The 20662-nt window shown below is 34.8% G+C and overlaps 3 protein-coding genes across 3 annotated transcripts; 2 read left to right on the forward strand and 1 right to left on the reverse strand.

Annotated features, from left to right (window-relative positions):
• Nucleotides 1-1839: 1839 nt before the first annotated feature.
• Nucleotides 1840-3849, reverse strand: GATL3 (galacturonosyltransferase-like 3). The gene has a single exon (XM_088110820.1). The coding sequence runs from the start codon at nt 3435-3437 to the stop codon at nt 2391-2393; it is 1047 nt and encodes a 348-aa protein (XP_087966946.1). The 5' UTR covers nt 3438-3849; the 3' UTR covers nt 1840-2390.
• Nucleotides 3850-5306: 1457 nt separating this feature from the next.
• Nucleotides 5307-13721, forward strand: STN7 (Serine/Threonine kinase domain protein). Its single transcript, XM_047320906.2, has 10 exons — nt 5307-5837; nt 5924-6010; nt 6783-6902; nt 7052-7150; nt 7401-7569; nt 7652-7745; nt 11767-11860; nt 11959-12015; nt 12373-12786; nt 13416-13721. Exons 1-10 carry the CDS (start codon nt 5394-5396, stop codon nt 13575-13577), a joined length of 1740 nt encoding a protein of 579 aa, XP_047176862.1. The 5' UTR covers nt 5307-5393; the 3' UTR covers nt 13578-13721.
• A 5680-nt stretch (nt 13722-19401) lies between these two features.
• On the forward strand, nt 19402-20108 carry LOC124844054 (small polypeptide DEVIL 6-like). The gene has a single exon (XM_047320910.2). It carries the CDS (start codon nt 19698-19700, stop codon nt 19839-19841), a length of 144 nt encoding a protein of 47 aa, XP_047176866.1. The 5' UTR covers nt 19402-19697; the 3' UTR covers nt 19842-20108.
• Nucleotides 20109-20662: the final 554 nt, after the last annotated feature.

Consider the following 20662-nt stretch of genomic DNA (forward strand, 5'->3'; position numbering starts at 1 on the left):
TATATTTTGATCTTCAAGCAATATTGATCAATTTCTCATTCTCATTATTTCCATTAGACACCATCCCTCAGTTGTATAATCACATTTTAAATTCTAACCAAAGACTTAATTTTCTGTAGTGTTTTGTTATGATCAAAATCTTATTGATTGTTGGGGATCTCGTCTACTTTAACATGTACTTGTCTATACAACGCATATTCTAGTATTAGAACGAGAAAACCTTATGTCACAAGGGATAAATTGAGTAAGAGGTTGACATTTTGGAAAGGCTTCTCTTGTACACTTTGTGCTAAACTTGAATTTATCAAACAAAAGCAACTCATGAGATGTTCAAAGATCTACATCTTTCTCCATGAGGGATATTAGCATGCTATGTTAGCATTAGATGCTGGAAAACCCATTAGATGAATCTAACAATAAGTAGATTTTGATGATAACAATATCTATAATGAAACAAGGAAAATAAGTCAGTATAACAATGTTCTAAGATGGCTAAGAATGATTAAGATTTAATAACCAAATAAGAATTGGACGCTCATAAATAATCATTAGGAAACCATGCTCTATAGTGTGAATACATATGTTAAACAAGAGAAAGTAAAAGAATAACAAAAGCAAAATCACCATAGAGAAAGATGAAACTTGAATTCTAAAGGAAACATAAGAAAGTGAAGCTCAACAAGCTCGGTTAAAAATGTAGCGTCCCAATTTAGGGTGTCACGAATTGTTTAAAGTTAAGATGTTTCAAAATTCTTATAGCACATAAAACGATATCAATTAAAAACATTGACATTTAAAACATGTGGAATTAAAACAAAGTCTCAACTTTACCAAAAATATTTTTCAATTACATAATTCCAAAATTAATAAAATAAATATAGAAATAAAATAAACCAAATTATATTATTTCTTAAATTTATAACACAAAAACTTTAAATAAACCTAATCTTTTTCCCACTTTCACATCTCTATCAGTCATCTAAAGCATCTGTACCATCCCTTACTCCCATATATCTTAGTGGAATCAATTCTTCAATACTTAAATTTAATGTTATACATAAGATAAATATATACATATATAATAATAATAATAATAATGCATGTCATAAATATATATATTGAAACAATTACAATGAGATTGTCATAATCTTATATATCCTCTCTTTTTCATATATAACACTAAGTAAATATGTAACTATATTTAATATCAAACTTTATAAATGTTTATTTCTATACAATAATATCTAAACACTACAACACCATATAATATAATTATTCATTCATTCATTTTTTACATCATTTTGACACATTCTATCTCAAAATTTAGCTTAAAATATCATTTAACAAGTGTTAGCTAGACTTTAGTCGCATGAAGGCTAATAAAAATCTCAATTTCCCCTTATGTGTATAGGAAGGTATCAATCCAAGTGCAAAATTAAATTGAGTTTATGATCACCTCAAATGATTAATAAACAGCAAGGGATTGGAACGAATGTAAAATGTACTCTAAAATGATGTTAAGGAAATCAAGTTAAAATAGCTCAAAACCACTCACACTACCAAGTTCAAAACAACTATTTCAAAGCAAAGTTTTCAATGATCTTTTGACGAGTTAAAATGAATAAATTCCTTACCACTACATACAAGAACACTTCTGAAAAAAAAAATCAAAAGTACTTTTTTTTAATTAGTTTATAGAAATTTTTGTATAATTTTTTTTTGACTTTTGTTGATAACTTACAAATAATTTATATTTTTAACTTCATAAAAACAATAAAGAAACGAATTTAACACTAAAATCAGTTATTTTAGATGTGCACCAAAAATTTGATATAATGATACCTAAAATCAGTTGAGTTTTTTCATTTTCTCCGTTTTGAATAAAAAATTAAACTCTAACACTATTATTTTAAAATTATAATACCAAAAAGAACAAATTCTTAATTCTCTATTTTTCTCTCTCACAGAAACGCAACGATAATTTGCCATTTCAATAATTCTACCCACACTTCATTTATTTATCAGTAATAACTAAAGAACGCTACAACTTAGCCGAAGAATCTCCATCCTAGGCAAGAATACGGAATCGGTGAAGAGCGCAGGATGCGCATACCCTGCCACTAATACTTTAGAGTATAGTATCTACCTCGGAATACTGTACATATCCAATTATCTTCATCCAAATCCATGGTACGATGACACCAATGTATCGTATCATACGCTCCAAACACACACAAGCGTCACCCTTCAGACACGCGTAAAGAAATTTCAATAACACTCGCGTGCCCTTACGTGTCATTTCATACCGCACCCTTCATTCAAGCCGGAGGAGCAGCAATCTTGTGAATCAGTCCCCATGACAAAACCATGCGCCTTCGACAAAACCCTAACTACGAATCGGAGAACAACGAGGGAGAGTGGCGAAAGAGATCGTACGGCGCCCAAAGACTGTCCAATGGACAAGGCTTCTTGGAATCGATTCGCAGCCACGGCTTCCCCTTGCCACTCCAGTGGAGGAGGCTCACCGGACCGGGATGAAGGTCACGGCAGAGACCTTCGAGATTGTCGCCGCCGAGACCGTGCTGGTTCCAACGGTGCTCCACGCGCTCCACATCACCGGCGAACACAAGCAGAAATGGTGGCAAAGATCCGAGCTCGTAGATCCGGTTCCGCTTCTGAATACGCATCCAGGTCTCGAGCTTCTCCGTGTATCTTCCCTCGCGCCACTTCCACAGATCAATCACCATCACACCGGTGTTGAAGTAGCACGCTTCGCGTCCCTTAAACGACGCCGCGTAGCTCGGGTTCGACCAGAAGCGGTGCGTGAAGTAATTAGTGAAGTTGGCGTGGCAGTATTCGGGCGCGCCAAGCACGCGGGAGTGGAGGTCGATTCTCCAGAGCTTTGCCACGTCGTCGACGACGATGAGATCGGAATCGAAGTAGATAATTCGCCGGACGTTCGCCGGAAGCAAGTCAGCTAGATACATCCGCGCGTAGTTCAGCGGCTGGTCCAGTGCACGACGGATAGAGTACGAGATCTTGCCCTGCACGAGGTTCGCGTCGAAGTGGTAGAGGTGGAAGGCTAGGTACGGGAACGTCGTCGTTATTATGCGCCGGAGCTCCACCCGTCTGTGCGTGGTAGCGATGAAGTGGAATACAACGTTCTCCGGACACGACGTGTGTTGCAGCACGGAGAACACGCCAGCGATGGATCCGCGGAGGTAGGTCGCGTCCAGCGTCATCGCGATGTGGAAGACGGACTCTCCGTGCGCTCGGTTGCGGCATTCTCTTCCGTTGCGGAATGCCGGCGCTTCGCGGAACGTCGGAAGCTCGCTGGCGATTCCGGTTGCCGGCAAATTTGCTTCGACGACGACTAACAGCACCGCCACCAACAACGTAAGGTAGTGTGTAAGTGTGAATGAGAGTGTCGGTGGCATGGTGACGAAACGGAGGAATGGAAACCAGAGAAGAAAAAGTTTTGGAGTGTATTTTTTGTGAAGGTGCAGGGTAGTTTTGGAATTTTGCGGTGGTTTAGTTGGGTTGTGGACCCCGCAATGAACAACATGGTAGGAAGCCAGGCTGGAAAGACGTGACCGTGGCTTTTTAAACTTCGAAATGTGTGCTTTGTTGTTTTGTTGTGAAAAAATGATGTGCTTTTTGCACCGTTTGATCTATCCCACGGTGAGAAACTGACAACTATGATTTGGGTGTAGTAGGTTTGTCAGCACTTGATAATCGCGATTGGCGAGGAGTATGGGGATGTTGTAGCAGACTTTTTTTTTTTTTCAGAATATTACTTTTTTCAAAGAATATTTAAAAATAGATTCTTGCCAACATTATTTTAGGAACTAGACCCATTTATTGTAGAGTTTGGAAATTCGATTCCGTTGAGCTTATTCTGAACAAAAAAACAGGAGACGTTAGAAAACTAACTTGGAAGACAGAAGAAACAAAATGTAAAAATAATTTAAAGCTAAATAAATTATAAAATGAATTAGTATAATTTCAATTTATGTTTTGTAATTAGAATAAAGATTATTATTATTTTACATACTAGGTAGTTATTTAGACTCATGTCTACGTTGTAGTAGAATGATAGTGTTTTATTAGTGTTTTCTTTCATAAGTAGATGTAGTCATTACATGCAGAGACAAAAGAGCAAAGCATGTTAGGACAAGAGAAACTCATCTATAAAAATTTGGTTTTGAAGTTTAATTAAACAATATGAAATGAAGAAATATTTATATTATACTTAAAGGGTTTTAAATGAGTCCCTGTGAGCCAAAATAATACTTATATGATACTTTGTTGCATTAGTTATCTTAGTGAAATTTAATTAATTAAGAATTTAATGTAATATCTGTGATTAGATGAACTAATATAAAGATATTATATATACTCTCTTTCTAAGTCTCTTTATTTTTCATGTTATTTTCACATGAGAGACATTACATAGCAGCTTAAAACGAAAATTTTCTTTGCCATTTACTTGATAAATACAAAACTATTGTTTGAATATCATTTAACTAACAATAGTTATGAATCTTATTTAAAAGGTTTTAAAACACCATTCAACTTTTCTATTTACAATTTTTTTTACCAAATATAAAGCACTAAATTAAGAACGTTTCATATTAATAAAAAACTAAAAAAGAAATGTGTAGGTATAAAATGCTCAAATCTAAGAATGTTTTATTAAAAAAATTACACAAAGTCCTATATAGCCAACAAAACTAATAAATGTGTACAAGATACATAGATAAAGACTCAAAGAAAAGACAAACTTACTCTAATTTTATATTTTTTTCATAACTATATGAATTTACTTTAAGATTTGCATTTGGTTGAACGAAATGTTATAATGATTTCAATTATTCTATGATGAAAACATATTGTCAATTAGTTCTATTATTTCAAATATTAGGGATTGAATTAAGTGCATTAAGCGAATCTTAAATGTATAAATTAATATTAATTTATGTGATAAATTTAAATCATTTTATCTTCTTATTGGTAAATGTACCTAAATGCAATCTATTTTTATATATTTTTTATGTATAAAAAGTCTAACTAAACAACAAAAAAGAATCAAACAAAATAAAACGTAGAAGTTAGTATAAGATAAGCGCATTACGTAGGCCCAACAGGAAGCCCATTAGTATCTACGTGTTATTTGTGGCCTATGTTAAACTTCAATCCAATTTCCGAACTTCCAATGTAACTGCAGCCACAATAAATACCTGATATAACCGCCAACATATAAATATAAATATAAATCATATCTAATTGTAAATTAAATTTAAAATATAAAAAAGTTGCGGTGGAAAATGGAAGGGAATTGCAGGTGAAGTTCTCAAGATTTTTCCAACAGAGCAAAGCTAAACTGAACTGGCATGGCCACTGTTGCAACTACAGGAATTGGAGTAGGAGTGACCAAGCTCCAACAACACCAAAAGCCCAGGCAGAAGTCCTTGTTTCTTGGCCAGAGGCTTAGGATTCGACCCTCTGGGGAGGCTCAATGCAGTTCAAGATTGAATTTTTCAAACCCAACAAGAGTGGTTAAAGTTTTTGCACTAGGGGGTGAATGGATTGACACAGTTCACAACCTTTTTGTGGGTGTTGGGGTTGGACTTCCTTGCAGTGTGATGCAGTGTGGGGATGTAATCTATAGGAGCACTCTTCCCAAGTCCAATGGCTTGACTCTTACTGTCCCTGGGGTGATTCTGGCTTTGGGGACTCTATCTTACCTTTGGGCCACACCTGGTGTGGCACCTGGTTTCTTTGACATGTTTGTTCTTGCCTTTGTTGAGAGGTTGTTCCGACCAAGTTACAAGAAGGTACGCGTATTCCACTTGATTTTTTGAAATTTTTATGAAATTTGTTTCCGGTGGCAGTTCTTGCTGAGACTGGTTTATGATGGCAGGATGATTTTGCTCTGGGGAAGAAGTTGGGGGAAGGATCATTTGGAGTGGTTTATAGAGTGTCACTGGCCAACAAACCCTCTTCGAAGGTGTTGCTCTATATTCTATTTGGAAGCTCCTGAAGTTTTTGAAAATTTACTTGTTCTTTTGTACTAGCTTATTATTGCTTGAATATTTTATGAACTACTTCACATGTGCACAAGTTAATTTCAAGATAACCATTAATTTTCAATAATGGATCACTGACGGACAATTCTCCCGCTTGAGCTGTCGTGGTGGTGTGACATGTTTCTGACACTGACACCTCATATGACTCATGTCGCCAGGGTTTTATTATAATTTTGTTATTGGTGTCTCAAATGCCTGAGCTGAGACGAGTGTAGACCAGACAATTTAAAGACACTTGTAGTATAAAAAGCAAATTAAGTTTTTTAAACATCAATACAAGTCAGATTGATATATAACATGATACAAAGTATCAACATCTAAAATCTAATCAGTCTTAGTATTTCTTTTTGTGAAGTTCATATTCATGCAGAGAAGGTGAACAAACAAATGTTCCTTGTCGATTTAAGTCTTTTCTCATGTTGATATTTAATTTCTTTTGTCATGTGGTGTCCTGTAATACGAACATTAGTCATATTGGAGTGCCCTTGTCTACTTCATGGCCATGTTGGTGTTTATTTTGTTTATAAATTTTGTTTGTATTGTCTTAACTTTAGTTGCTTTAGTGTCATGGTTTGAGGAAAAAAAATGAGGAACCCACATGTTGATATGGCATATCTGCTTCTGAGATTTCAGTGTAAGATAGCTTGAATTATATAAATATTACTTATGGTTCTTTTTGGTTCTCACTGGAAGGAAGGTGACTTAGTCTTGAAGAAGGCGACTGAATATGGTGCTGTAGAAATTTGGATGAATGAGCGTGTACGAAGAGCTTGTGCAAGCAGCTGTGCAGATTTTGTCTATGGTTTTCTTGAGGTGTTTATCTATTAAGACTAGTACTACCTAACGAATTTTTGGTATTATCATCATACATGTATGGGGAAACCAAAGACATTCTCATCACATCATTTAATATTTTAGTTTCAGTCACGACAAATACAACAGTTCTCACATAATGTTTGCAGAGCTCTTCAAAGAAATCTGCTGAATACTGGCTTATATGGCGGTTTGAAGGGGATGCCACCCTAGCTGACTTGGTGCAGAGTAGAGAGTTTCCATATAATGTTGGTACTCTATTTAAACATTATGGTTGGAATTGATAAATTTTCAATTTTATAGTATTTGGCCTTATATTTTGTACTGAAGTTTATAAAGTTTACTTGTATTAATGTGGGGAAAGTTTTGTATTTCTTTAACTGCTCTGCACTATATTTCCGACTCAAAGCACTTTTCTTCTTATATTCAATTTGAATTTTGTGCTCCCATGGTAAATCATGCTTTCTTATCAGACCAAATGATTGTCGCAAATTCCAGGTTGAAACATTAATTTTAGGTGAGGTTCAAGACTTGCCCAAGGGATTAGAAAGAGAAAATAGAATCATTCAGACAATCATGAGGCAGATCTTGTTTGCACTGGATGGTCTTCACTCAACTGGTATTGTGCATAGGGATATTAAGCCACAGAACATTATTTTCTCCGAAGGTAAAGAATCTAGAGACTTTTGTTCAATGCAAAAAGATCCATGATCCAAATTAAGCTCATTTGTTTAAACTATGGGGATCAGAGTCTCGGACATTCAAAATCATTGATCTTGGAGCTGCTACAGACCTGCGAGTGGGCATAAACTACATTCCAAAGGAGTTTCTTTTGGATCCAAGGTATCTTCTTTGAGATTAATAATACATGTATCCAACTAACTTTGAACTCAACCCTCTGCTGATTGTTGTGTTTCTTGTGCATAATACACTGGTGGAGCTTATCATTTTTACTTATTTCTATATTTTTAAAATTATCCTTAAAGAAGTTGAACTTGATGTCATACAAAATATTAGTCCTATATTTTGTCTAGATTTTAACTCATATATGATGTTTATAGCTTTGAAATGAAAGCATATACCGTACTGGTGATAGGTACCAGAGCATGAGTCAATGTCATCACAGACAAAAGCAGTTTCATGTGATTTGCTTGAAAAAAAGGTTTCGGAAGATGAACATAGATATCTGGGAAATTTTTTCTAGAACCTAACATGAAAAGTTTCCTATGTAACACACACACACACACACACATGTAAATACAAAAAAGAAAATTTTAAATCTGAATTCCCTCCATCATTTCTAAAAGTACAAAACTGAATCTGATCTAGATAATACAATTGTATTTTCTTTCTCTTAAAGGAAAGAATGGGAGTATACAGCTATTTAATTATCCTTGTTCTGTGACCCCGAACACCATAAGAATGTCTTAAATTACAATAGGATGTTTCTTTAGTTACTTCTCTTCAGATATCACTATTCTGATTTAAGTCACCTATTTCATTTATTGACAATTAAATATAGGTCCAATGCTATAAAGCTCCAGTCATGAGAAGACTAGGGAAGGGTGGGTCATTAGGTCTATTGTTGGTCATCTTTACCTCTTGTTTCACGATTAATATCACTGCAGAGTTTAGATATATGTTTGACAATGTTATCATGAGCTGTAATACCATAATTATTAGAGTATATTTTCTGCAATTGCTAGAATGACTTTGTAGTCAATTTAATTGTTTCACTAATTATTTACGTTTACTGTAAGAATGTTTGGTTTTCCTCAACATAAGATATTTCCTGTTTTACAGAAAGTAATTGTTTCTTTTGCTCTTGTTTGACATGGTATCAGAGCAGGTTTGATCCTGCAAAATGCCAAATTGAAGTAATGCCGCTGAAACTTGCATTTGAAATTATTTCTATAACCCTACTTTTTTGTTGTCTGAGACAGCATGATAGATCCTACCAACCCCATCACACCTATATCACAAACCTTTTGTGATGGATCATATGAAACTTGTCAACTTAAATTGAATCAATGGTTATTTTTTGACCTAACAATGTGGTTAGCCACAACCCGCAGCAAATGTTGTCCATTCACGTATTATTGGCAAGACGTTTGTATTATCTAACCTCTGAGAATAGTACTTAATTCATTGATACATGTGCATTTGATCATATGGTATTAAGAACTGGACTTTAAGCCTAACTCAACCCCACAAAACCGGCTTGTAAGGTGAGGTTTGTACTCACTTCTATACTTTAAATTGGTCTTATCTCTAGTTGATGTGAGACTTCCAACATATGGCTAAGGACTTCCATTAGTTACAAACAATTTCTCATTATATCATTGTCACTACCACACTAATGGTAGTACCTCTCCCATTGTAGGTGCCAGATGTGCTATTTTGATAAAAAATCTCACACTAGATAATGTCCTTATTGTCCCATCTGTTGAATATAATTTGTTGTCGGTTAGCTAAGTAACCTCTACTCTTGTTTGCACTCTAATTTTTTGGCCATCATATTAAACTTTTTCAGGACTTTCTGACTTGGAAGATTCTTGGTTGTGGTCTTAGGTAGGGAAAACTCCACTACTTGGAGTTGACAAAAAATAAAGGACAGGAATTCAGTCATGCGAATCAAGCTAGTGACATGCTTGTATATGGTTATGACGTTGAAGATTAGGACAATTTTTGTTTGGGTATTTGCAAAAGATTGCACTCAAATCCTTCTCTAAGTTTGGATGTTTCGAATTTTCATTGTGACATTTGAAAATTGGCCAAGAGTCATTGAGTTCCTTAGCTACTTAGTTTTGAATCAAAGTTTATAATCTTTTACAATAATACATTCCAATGTTTGGGTTCTGCAAATATCCCCTCTCTTTCTCAAAGCTAAGGCAGTAATGATAGATATAAAGCAAGACATTAAAGGGTATACGCAAAGCCATGTGGTGGATTACCATAAGACTTTGTATTGGTTGTCAACATCTATACAATTCGTCTCTCATGTCCATTGCAGAAAATTTAGACTGATCTATGCAGCCACTTCTTCTTAAAAATGCATTCCTTGATAGAGATTTAGTTGAAGAGGTATATATGGACTTACCGCATGGAGTTAACCGCACTACTGCTTGTAGAAGAGATGTTTGTAAGCTGAAAAGTCATTGTATGGACTAAAATAGTCTGAGAGCTTGGTTTGGGAGACTTTGATCAACAATGAACAATTTTAGACATTAGAAAAGTATTTTAGACCATACTTTGTTCATAAAAAACAAAGAAGGGAAGGTAACAATCTTAAATGTATATGTTGATGATATGATTTTAACTGAGGATGATCCTTGCGAAATGAGATAATTGAACAAGTATTTGGCTACTATATTTGAGATGGACTTGGGGCTACTTAAATATTGTTGGGATTAAGGTGGCAAGGTCAAGACAAGGGATTAGTAAAAATATGTATTAGACTTTTCAATTCTAAAATTTATGCTTGTGAACTAACAAAAGCACCCATAGGAAGGAATCATAAGCTTGGAGTTTTCCCAAACGAAGTCCTGATAGACAAGTATCATTTTGAGAGACTAATCTATTCGTGTCACACACAACTGGATATAGTGTACGCTGCAATGTGCTAAGCTTGATCATACATTCCCCAAGTTAAGAACATATGGTTGTTTATCGAATTTTATGGTACTTGAACAATGCTCCAAGGAAAGGACTAGTGTTCTCTAAGGAATTGTGTTTAACATCAAAGGATATACAGATTCTGATTGATTGGGCAGGATATCAAACAGCCAAATAATCTACATATAAGATGTTCACTATCTTCGAAGGTAAACTGGTCACTTGGAGATGTGAAGAAAGGAAAGGATGCCGAAGGTAAATTGGTCACGTGGAAAAGTACAGAAAGAAAAGAATGTCATGACTCATGGTGTATGTGAACTGTTGTAGATAAGTATTCTAAAAGACTTAGGGATTGAATATGTAGAACCTATGGATATTCATTGTGATAATAAGGTAGGCATTGGAATCGTGAAAGACCTGATACAGCACAATCGTTCCAAGCATGTTGAAGTTGGCCGGTGTTTCATCAGGGAGAACCTAGACCAAAAGATAATACAATTTTCTTTTATTGAATTAGAATGTCAACTAGCCAATGTGCTCACAAAAGCTCTTTGAGAAAAGGTGTTTCATTGTGCAATCAAGAAGTTGGCCATGATATATATTTATGCTCCAACTAGAGGGATAATGTTAGCATGAACACTATATACCATTGTTTGAAAGAACAACCTCAATATAAAGTGCTGTCACAGATGATTAGTGGGATGAGAGAATGAAGATTAAATGTTTTATATCCTCCAATTGGTAACGCAAACAAAATTGGTGTTGCTTTGATAGATTTCTTTAGTCAAAAAATCTATCTAACACACTTCACAGCCTCACTCACACAGAAAAGAAGGAAACGTATGTGTATTACTTCTTCTCGAATACAATGTACACAAACTTCATTCTCAAGGGAGCACTCTCCCTCAACAGGAACAGAGGTCCTGTCTATACAACTCAATAACAAAAGCTAACCCCGTTACAAAAGTCCATAACCTTCTCATAAGGCTCCCCCCTTCCTGACTAACTGTTAACTGAATAGCTAACAGTCAGACACACTCTTAACCCCTAACCACCCTATTAATTTCTCTTCCTCCTCTCATACACTCTTAACACTCTATCATGCTTTCTAGCAATGACCACTGGGTTCAGTTTAACACTAGGATAGTAAATAGAAGTATTATATGTAAACTAGATGTAATCCATGTCTTTGTTAGACATGATATACAACTATAGGCAATTTATGATGTGCTCAATTCTTCCAATACAGATATGCTGCACCAGAGCAATACATCATGAGCACACAAACTCCTTCAGCACCCTCAGTCCCAGTTGCAACTGCACTTTCCCCAGTCTTATGGCAGGTTAAATATTTCTTGTGAACTATTAGCACATATAGCTCCCTTTATCATGTAATGATGTTGGCTTTTTGGTTCGTACTATGGTTTCATGTTTTAAACAGTTGAATTCGCCAGACAGATTCGACATCTATAGTGCTGGTTTAATCTTTCTACAAATGGTAAGTATCTAATGGTGACGAATTCTTCTCCTATTATTGGAACTAATCAGTCAATATCTGTATTCAATTTTATATGAATATTGCGAAGATTAATGTAATAAATCACTTTGATCACAACGAAGACTTCATAATAGTATTCTGAAAGTTAAAGTGAGTTTTCCTATGTATTTACACTTTGTTTTATTTTGATGCATTGATATATTAAGAACTATTGTTGTCTTGTAGAGTTGTTTTTCATAATTCTGTAGGTGAGTTTTAGTCAGGTAAAACATTTAAAAGTGGCAAAGGGTGATCGAACCAACTATCTGATTAAGCTGATATTTTGAAACGCTTACGGTTTATATCATTCTCTTATAGGCTTTCCCTGGTCTACGGACTGATAATAGCCTCATTCAATTCAACCGTCAATTAAAGAGGTGTGACTATGACATAGTTGCATGGAGAAAAACTGTAGAGCCTCGATGCGGCCCTGAACTAAGGAGGGGTTTTGAGCTGTTGGATTTGGATGGTGGAATAGGATGGGAACTTCTAAAATCAATGGTAAGGTACAAAGCAAGACAAAGACTGAGTGCAAAAGCAGCATTGGCTCATCCTTATTTTGACAGAGAAGGCTTGTTGGCATTGTCTTTCATGCAAACACTGAGGCTGCAGCTCTTGCGGGCAACTCAACAGGACTATGGAGAAGCTGCCAAGTGGATTACTAATCTAATGGCAAAATCAGGGACTCAGAAGGATGGTGGATTCACTGAAGCTCAACTTCAGGAACTAAGAGTTTGTATCTTAACTCTGTGACCACTCCCTGTTATATTTATCAATATTGTATCTTGTCAGGTAAATAAGACAAATGCTAATCAGTTTCCTTGGTGAAGCAATTAAAAGTGAATTTTTTCTAATGAGATTGGTAAAATTACACTTACCTATGATTTTGCAATGAATTCCCATATGATTTCCAACGAAAACCTTTTCTTTTTGATTCCTTAATGGCACAAGAGAGAAAGTCACAATAATGGACCCTGCATAAATAATGACCAGTACTAGTATACATTTTTTTGTCTTTCCCTCTCATGACATTGTTGTGTGAGGTTTAAATATAGTTTGTCCATATTAATAGGGCAGTTTAGCTTTTAGTCTCTAAAAATGCAATCTCATTTATGAAATGTGTCATGTGTGGTCCCTATTTCTAAAATCAAAGCGACCAAGAGGAAATGAATTTTGTTTGTGAAATGAAGGATCACACTGATACGTTTTCATGAATGATTCAACTAAAAGAGATGATGGCTTTCAGGGATTGAAAGCAAACATTCCTAATTCCACATGAATTAAAAGTATATTTATCCCTAACAAGGTTATCCAAATACTAAGTATGATCTTATATTATTACTCCATTTTTCATGATGTAGGAAATCGAACCCAAAATGAAGGCCAGTGCACCAAGGAATGCTCTAGCTTCAGCTCTTAAACTTCAGAGGAAAATTATAAGAACCTTAAATGAGAGTATGGATGAGCTCAACAGACGTAGGAAAAGCTTTTGGTGGAGCAGATGGATCCCAAGAGAAGAATGATAATTGTAAATACTAAATACCCATTTTTCTTTTCATAATTTTTGTCTATAATCTGTATATCAAAAGTTAAATCTCATATTCAGATATAACAATGTTCAGTATGAATTAAAAAATAAATAGAAAATAAAACTAACTGGGATTTTATGTTGTTTTCCATAAACTAACTGAAATCTGACGGGTGCATGCCTGAAATCTTTTGATTGCACGTGCAACCACATTAATATAGTATATATATTTTCAAAGGGTGTTTTGTTGAATGAGCTGATATAAAAATGTTATGGCACTTTCCTTTCTAGTCAACTGTGTCAGAATAAATCAAACCTCATTGTAATGTTACCCATAGACTTTAGAGCAGGACAAGATCTTGTAACTTCCTACTGTTGAACTACCCATTTTTTGCTTTATTGTTTGATTGTGAAGGAAAGTTTGTTCAAATTTTCAATGAAGCATCTAATATTGAGTGTACGTTCATCATGAGTAACTAATGGAGCTGATCCATTTTTCTTTTGCTTGGTTACAACCTATCAGTTTTTCTTCCTCTAAATGGAAATTGACAAGTGTTTATTGTTTTACTGTTGTATATTTTGAGTTTCAAAAAGTTACAAAGTTCTCTATTGATTAAATGAAGTGCAATAAAATAATTTTACTGGTTTCAAGTTACCTCGTTTTTCAACATGTAATTCAAACCCCTTAATATACAGTTTTGTAACACCTTTAAAGCTCTTCATAAGCCATGGAACACTGTAAATGTTTACCACCTAAACATTTTTTTTATTATTGTTAGGTAAAATTAACTCACCTCCTACCATTAGTGAAGTAATAATTAATTCATCATTTATGTGTAACAAAATAATTGAACCTTGATAAAAAAATTCGAACTTTTCATTTTACAAGAAAACATTGTCTGATGAATGACTGGAAAACGATATAGTCTTTGGAAAAACATCTTATGTTAATATCATTTGATGATTATACATATGAATGAAATGACAAATGATACAATGTCTTGAACACGCAACACCGTCTAATGTTTATCGACATTCAAAACATTTAATGCATGTATTATAAAGAATCTTGATACTTGTATACTTTGTTTCTTGATATTCGTGTTGACCAATAAAGCAGAAAGATATGATTAGAATCATGACATCCAAGACATTGTGAGAGAAGAAAAACATTATGGGAATGTTTCCGTTGAAGCCCTCAGCTCAATTAGCTCAGTTTCGCTTAAAGCTATGAGAAAAAACTCTCAATCCTACAAAGGAGACTAAAGTTTGACTTCACATCTAAAGGCTACCTGCTCTCCTGAAGACAACCTACTCTTCTGAAGTCAACTTCTCTATCTGATGGTCATCTTTCAAGAGAATTTATATATATAGAAGAGAAGAAAATGATGATAACGCTGTTGGGAATCCAAGTATGAGTCTAATTCCCACATTTGATAAAAATGAGAAAGTAGAGCACTATATAAAGGTGAAAGACCCATTAACCCATTGTCTTAAGGTTTTGGGTAAAGAGTGGTGTCAATCCCTTATATGGTTGGGCTCATATCTCATTGGTGTTTGTATCTCCTCGGTGAACCCCCTCCTCGATAGACCTAACAGTGGTATCAGAGCCGATGGTTTGTCTTGGTGACCGACTCAAACGAGTATAGTGGTCCCTATACCGAAAGTCTTTCTTCCTGGCAAAGGGTATTCAGGTAAGCAAGTCTCATTAAGATAAACGACGGTTTGAAAGGGCTACTCGTGGTTGTGCTTGGTTGGGAATGCTTCCGCTGGAGGGGGAGTGTACCTATATGGAAGGGACTCACCCTTGAGGTGGAGATTGTTGGGAATCCAAGTGTGAGGTAAAACTTGTGTAATCCTTGAAAAGATTAGTGGAATCCCTTAAGAGTTCATAAGGAAGAACTAGACAAAACTCAAGTTGAGTGAACCAGTATAAAAATCTATGGTTTATTGCTTTTGCTATTCAAAACATTTTCCATTTACTTATCTCATAAAAACTAGCGTCTATTTATTAAGACATAATCGTTTATGTGCCTAAACGATTTCATGTTTTGAAGTTTGAACATAGAAAAACCTTAGGAAAACACTTAGGATTCTAGGAAACAGAAAAACAACTAAGTCAAGACACCTAGACGCAGTGCTAGACGATTAACAAGTCAAACATGTATAACAAAGTTGAAGCTAAATGTGTAAAGCTTATCATACCTAAAAGGTATTCAATTTAACTCCCAAAAAAACAAAACAATGTCAAGACCATGTCATTGACAAAACACACTAAAAGACTAAAACTTAAAACACCAAAGATAACACAAACAACGTTAAACGTTGTCTGTCTCAACATGCAAAATCACAAGATGCATTTACATTGTCTAAATGATACCATGAGCTAAAACATTACTTCGTCCAACGATGAAGTCTTTACTCAACGCTTGATATCTTTAGAAGAAAAGCTTAATTGTCAAACTTTGGTAGGAAGTCAAAAAGCACTTTGTTGTCTTGAGCAAGCATTGTCATTAAATGTTCAATGTTCAAAAACAACAAAAGTAATAAGAAAAGACATATTTGTTGCATGCACAATCTACTTTATTCTTTGCTAATGAGCTATCCTACTCGCATCCACGAGCTTTAAATAAAAATATCAGAAGTTGATGCTATAGACAAAAGAGATATTCACAGAATGTTCTTCACTTGAAACGGTGTCCAAAAGAACGTACAACCTACTTCAAGCAAAATACTGAAAACACATTCCTACTCTGACAAGTTGACTTTGTCCAATGGCTGTTGTACACAAAGAAAAATAAAGCGTAAGAATCAATGCCAAGAGCTTAGTCTAGCATACATTTATCCAAAAAGCCTTTAAATAAAAGAACTTTCGAAAGAAAAATCAAGAGGATAACATACAACGAAATATTCATCCTAAGAAGCACTCAAAAGAGAAGAAAAAGAAAGAGATCAAGAAAAAGAAAACATATGAGCAGAAAAAGAGAAGAAGAGAAAAGAAGAAAAAAAATTGCATTTAAAACGTGTTTGCTACCTGGCATTTGATCCACTTTGTGCGCCTGATGATTATGCTAGTAGATAGCACCGTGGGGGAGGCTTGGCTCATCCTAGAAAGTCATCTCTCCCACCCCTTTGTACACACTTTTGAGCTTTTGGTAATGGTATGCTATTGAGATAACTCCAACACTCATTCTTCTCAAAGTCATCAACTAAAGAAAGTCCCCTATCTCCTCTAGCCACTTTTCCTAGTTAGGAATCTGACTAGGCTTCATTCTCACACCATCTCACACCACCATTGATGTGATCATAGACTAGGAAAGGATGAAGAGATTAAAAGAGTGAAAAGAAGCACAAAAAGAAAGAACATAGAATTTATGGCTTGTATTTTGGACTTTAGTAACATAGGTTGTTATAGGCTTGTATTTTGCCTTTGTAGTTTCTTTCTCTTAGTTTGGTTGTAGAGAAACTTATATATCTTTTTTTTTAAAGTGCTAGCAACATGAGACTTCATATAGTTTAGACTTAAAAGAAAAAAAAATAAGTCTCTTCTCCTTTTAGTTGCTTGTAATACAAGTTATTTCAAATATAATTTTAGTTTTGATCTTTAGACTAGTTAGGTAGCTTATATACTCTTAGAAGGTTGTAGAATTAAGATATATGAGACTTAATAAGATTTTTGAAAGAATTAATATTATTTTTATGTTTAAAAAGAAAACCCATAGGCTTGACTCACTACTTTTGTGGACATTTTAGCTTCTTAAACTTTTTTAATGAAAAATTTTTTGGTCTTATGAACTTTTTTTTTTTTTCAATTCATGTTGGTCAAAACCAAAGGATGGACCATATATTCAGTAGAAAACATACTGGACAAACAAGATCCATACTAATTTTGGCAAGACAAACATATAGACTAGATTTAACAAATGAAAATAAAATAAATTCTTTTTCACAAAGAATTAGCATCAAATATAAGGCTCCATTTCAGTATTTCATTCCCTTGTTGTCCCATCACAGGAAGAGGCTGCAAAAAGCAACAAAATATCACTGACAAGCCCCTAACTCGATATTAAGTGCTTAAAACTGCATAAACAATCCATTTTAAACAGGTTGGCATCCAAAGTGGCTTGGGGAGAGCACGAGGCAGAGCAAGTAGATGCTCCTCTTTGCCTTTACCTAAGTGTACTTAATTATTAATAATTTAGCTAATCACTTACCTAAGTTTTGATTTCTTTAATGTAAAATTTTGTGTGCCCTCTTATTCTAATACCCCTCGGTTATGGAATCTTAGTCAAAGCTTGAAACTTACGTCCCCAGGCTTGGCTACTTTTTTTCATGCGCCCTATGTGATGTTGCAGTGGAGAAATGCAACTTTTTACCTTTTGATCCATTTCATTAGCAAAATGCTTTGTGGCTTATGCAAAGCCACTTTGTCTTATTTTATTTTCCTTTTGGGGCAAAGGATGCTGAACCATATTCAATTCTGATTGCCTTTCTTTCTTCTTATAGTATTTTCAGTTTTTTGGCAGTGGGAAAGAGAGAGAACATCATGTGTAAAGGATCTTAGGATTCAAAGCCTCAACCTATTCTCGTGCAAAAAACTTCCTTGTTACTCCCATTCTTGCTGTCTCCTCCTAAACTGTCAGAATCATGTCGCATATTTAGTCGGTTTACGAATCAATTTTGCAGCCTTTTCCAACTGATCTTAAAGTAATATCAACAAAAATCTCCAAGCACCCGCTTAAACCAGCAACCATCAACAACGTGTCTCAGTATAATTAAACTCAAGTTTCAAATTTCCAGATCTCTAATTTGAGTGTACTTCGAATTTTTAATGTAATTGATATTTACATCAGTTTGTCATTGTCATGGTATTATTTCTAGTCTTTAATCTCATGAAAGAAGTTATTGCAAAAGGATAATCATAGTAAAATTTAAATCTGAATGTTATGTTTAAATTATGATAATCTCTCACTAAGAGTGAGATTATTCAAATAATCAATAATGGGGTCGAATTTTAACATTCTGTATCTGGAAGAGAAAAACCTAACAATCAAATTGACAAGGGTTGGAATTGGATTATAGTAGTACACCCTCCTTTCCACTGGTCAAGGAAATAAAGTTTTCCTTGTTATGGAGTTAGGCTCATCAAATTCGGCTTCTTGTTTCTTGAGTTATCACCTAATATGTGCATAATTTCAGGACTTTGTAACATTGGATAGACATAATTTTATTACAGCCGCTTCTTGAGTCTACTTCTCGTTTCTCATACTAATGTTGGGTCTATTGATAAGAAGATTTATTAGAAAGATACAATACCAAAAAGATTTGGGCCTACCCATATTAGGAATTGACATAACTTTCTACCCAAAACCTTTGAATAATAGATTAACAAGTCTTTCACCTTTATATAGTGCTTCTCTACTTTTTTATTTCTATCCGATGTGAGACTTGGACTCTTGGATTCCCAACATCCTTAACCCTACTTATACATGCCAAATGAAAGCATTATGTAATGGTTATTTCTGTTATGAATTGTTATGTAGGATTCAACTAAACCAACCCCCTATCGACCAGTCATTTCCCTGATTATGTGGATCCAACCAAAGATAAACAGAAGAAAACAAAGGAAGAAGCATAATAAAAAATAAGAAGATAATGCTCATGTCCTCATGAACAAGAAGACAAATAATCTAGCATGCAGAAATTGAGGGGAGGTTGTAATACCTTATTTTTGTAATGGGAGACCCATTGTGCTGGTGGGTAGTGCCTGCCTACACATAGGAATATAGAGTGAGACATGGCAATGCAAGAAAGAGAAGCTTGGCTCAATTTCTTGTTTTGTTTTATCAATTTCCCCTTATTGGGGTATGGATTCCAAAGTGGTGAGGTGGGGTCCACCGGTGTCTGTCTGGTGGGTTTGGAGGCACTGCACACTCTTTCATGCCCCATCGCTGCCTCTTTTCTAGACCAAGCCGTGTTAGGACCACACCGTGACACCTCTTTAAGAACCCCTTCTAACACCATTTCTAAACCAACTCTCTCACACAACACAACTTACAACTTCATCAAACTTAACCTTATTACAACCTCAAGAGAAGGAAAATAACTGAAAGAAATGAAGATGGAAAGTTCTTCCATGGCAGGATCAAAGAGAAGGATATCATCAAACAGAGGACTCGGAGGAGCCCTCAGAGAGCAAAGGGCCAGGCTATACATTATAAGAAGATGTGTTGTCATGCTGCTTTGTTGGCATGACTAGTTTTTCAAGCATGCTTTTCTTTCCATGGAAATGGAAGAATGCTTCTTTCAATGTTTCATTTCTTTTCTTCTTTTTCTTTCTCCTTTTGATTCATCATGGTGGAGTGTAAATAGAATCGGCGAGATATCATGGGAGAGAGTATAACAAGTTTTGTACTATGGGTCGCTGGCCTTCATGGCTGGGCTATATGTGTATATCGGAATAGCATGGATTATAATGAAAGCTATGTCAACAAATAATGTGTCCTAAATCCATCTTACTCTATATATGTTCTTTTCATTGATTAATTAACTTGGAATAGCCATTAAATTCATGTCTTCTAAATTCCTTCAACGTTCAATAACTTCATCACCTTTTTCCCCTCCCTCTGTAGCATAACCATGAACTATAAGCATTCATGAAAGATATATGTTCATATGATCAAGTCAATCTGCATTTTAAGAATCTAGAAGAATACTACTATATATTGCCAATACACATGGTATTGATCACTCAAGAGTTAATTAAGTCGGATGGATAATTAGGAATCCAGTCCCCCTCAAATATCTTTCTAGACTGAAATCTTTTAGACTTTTTCTGATTTTAGTAAGAATTTCATGAAAAAAAAAGTTTTGATTTGCTATATTGTTATGGTTGCAACTTGCAAGGACCAGCATTAGTCTTTTAACATTGTTAGTTTTCTTAGATTACCTGGAAGTTTTCTGGATTAGCTTTTTTGGATATTCAATCAAAATAAATATATAGGAAAAATAATTGTGTTTGAATGATCACCCACAACTGCAGCATGTTGTACACTTAATTATATATATATATATATATAT

This window comes from Vigna umbellata, chromosome 3 (genome assembly GCF_029865625.1).
Source record: "Vigna umbellata cultivar VRB3 chromosome 3, Vumbellata_1.0, whole genome shotgun sequence".
NCBI lineage: Eukaryota > Viridiplantae > Streptophyta > Magnoliopsida > Fabales > Fabaceae > Vigna > Vigna umbellata.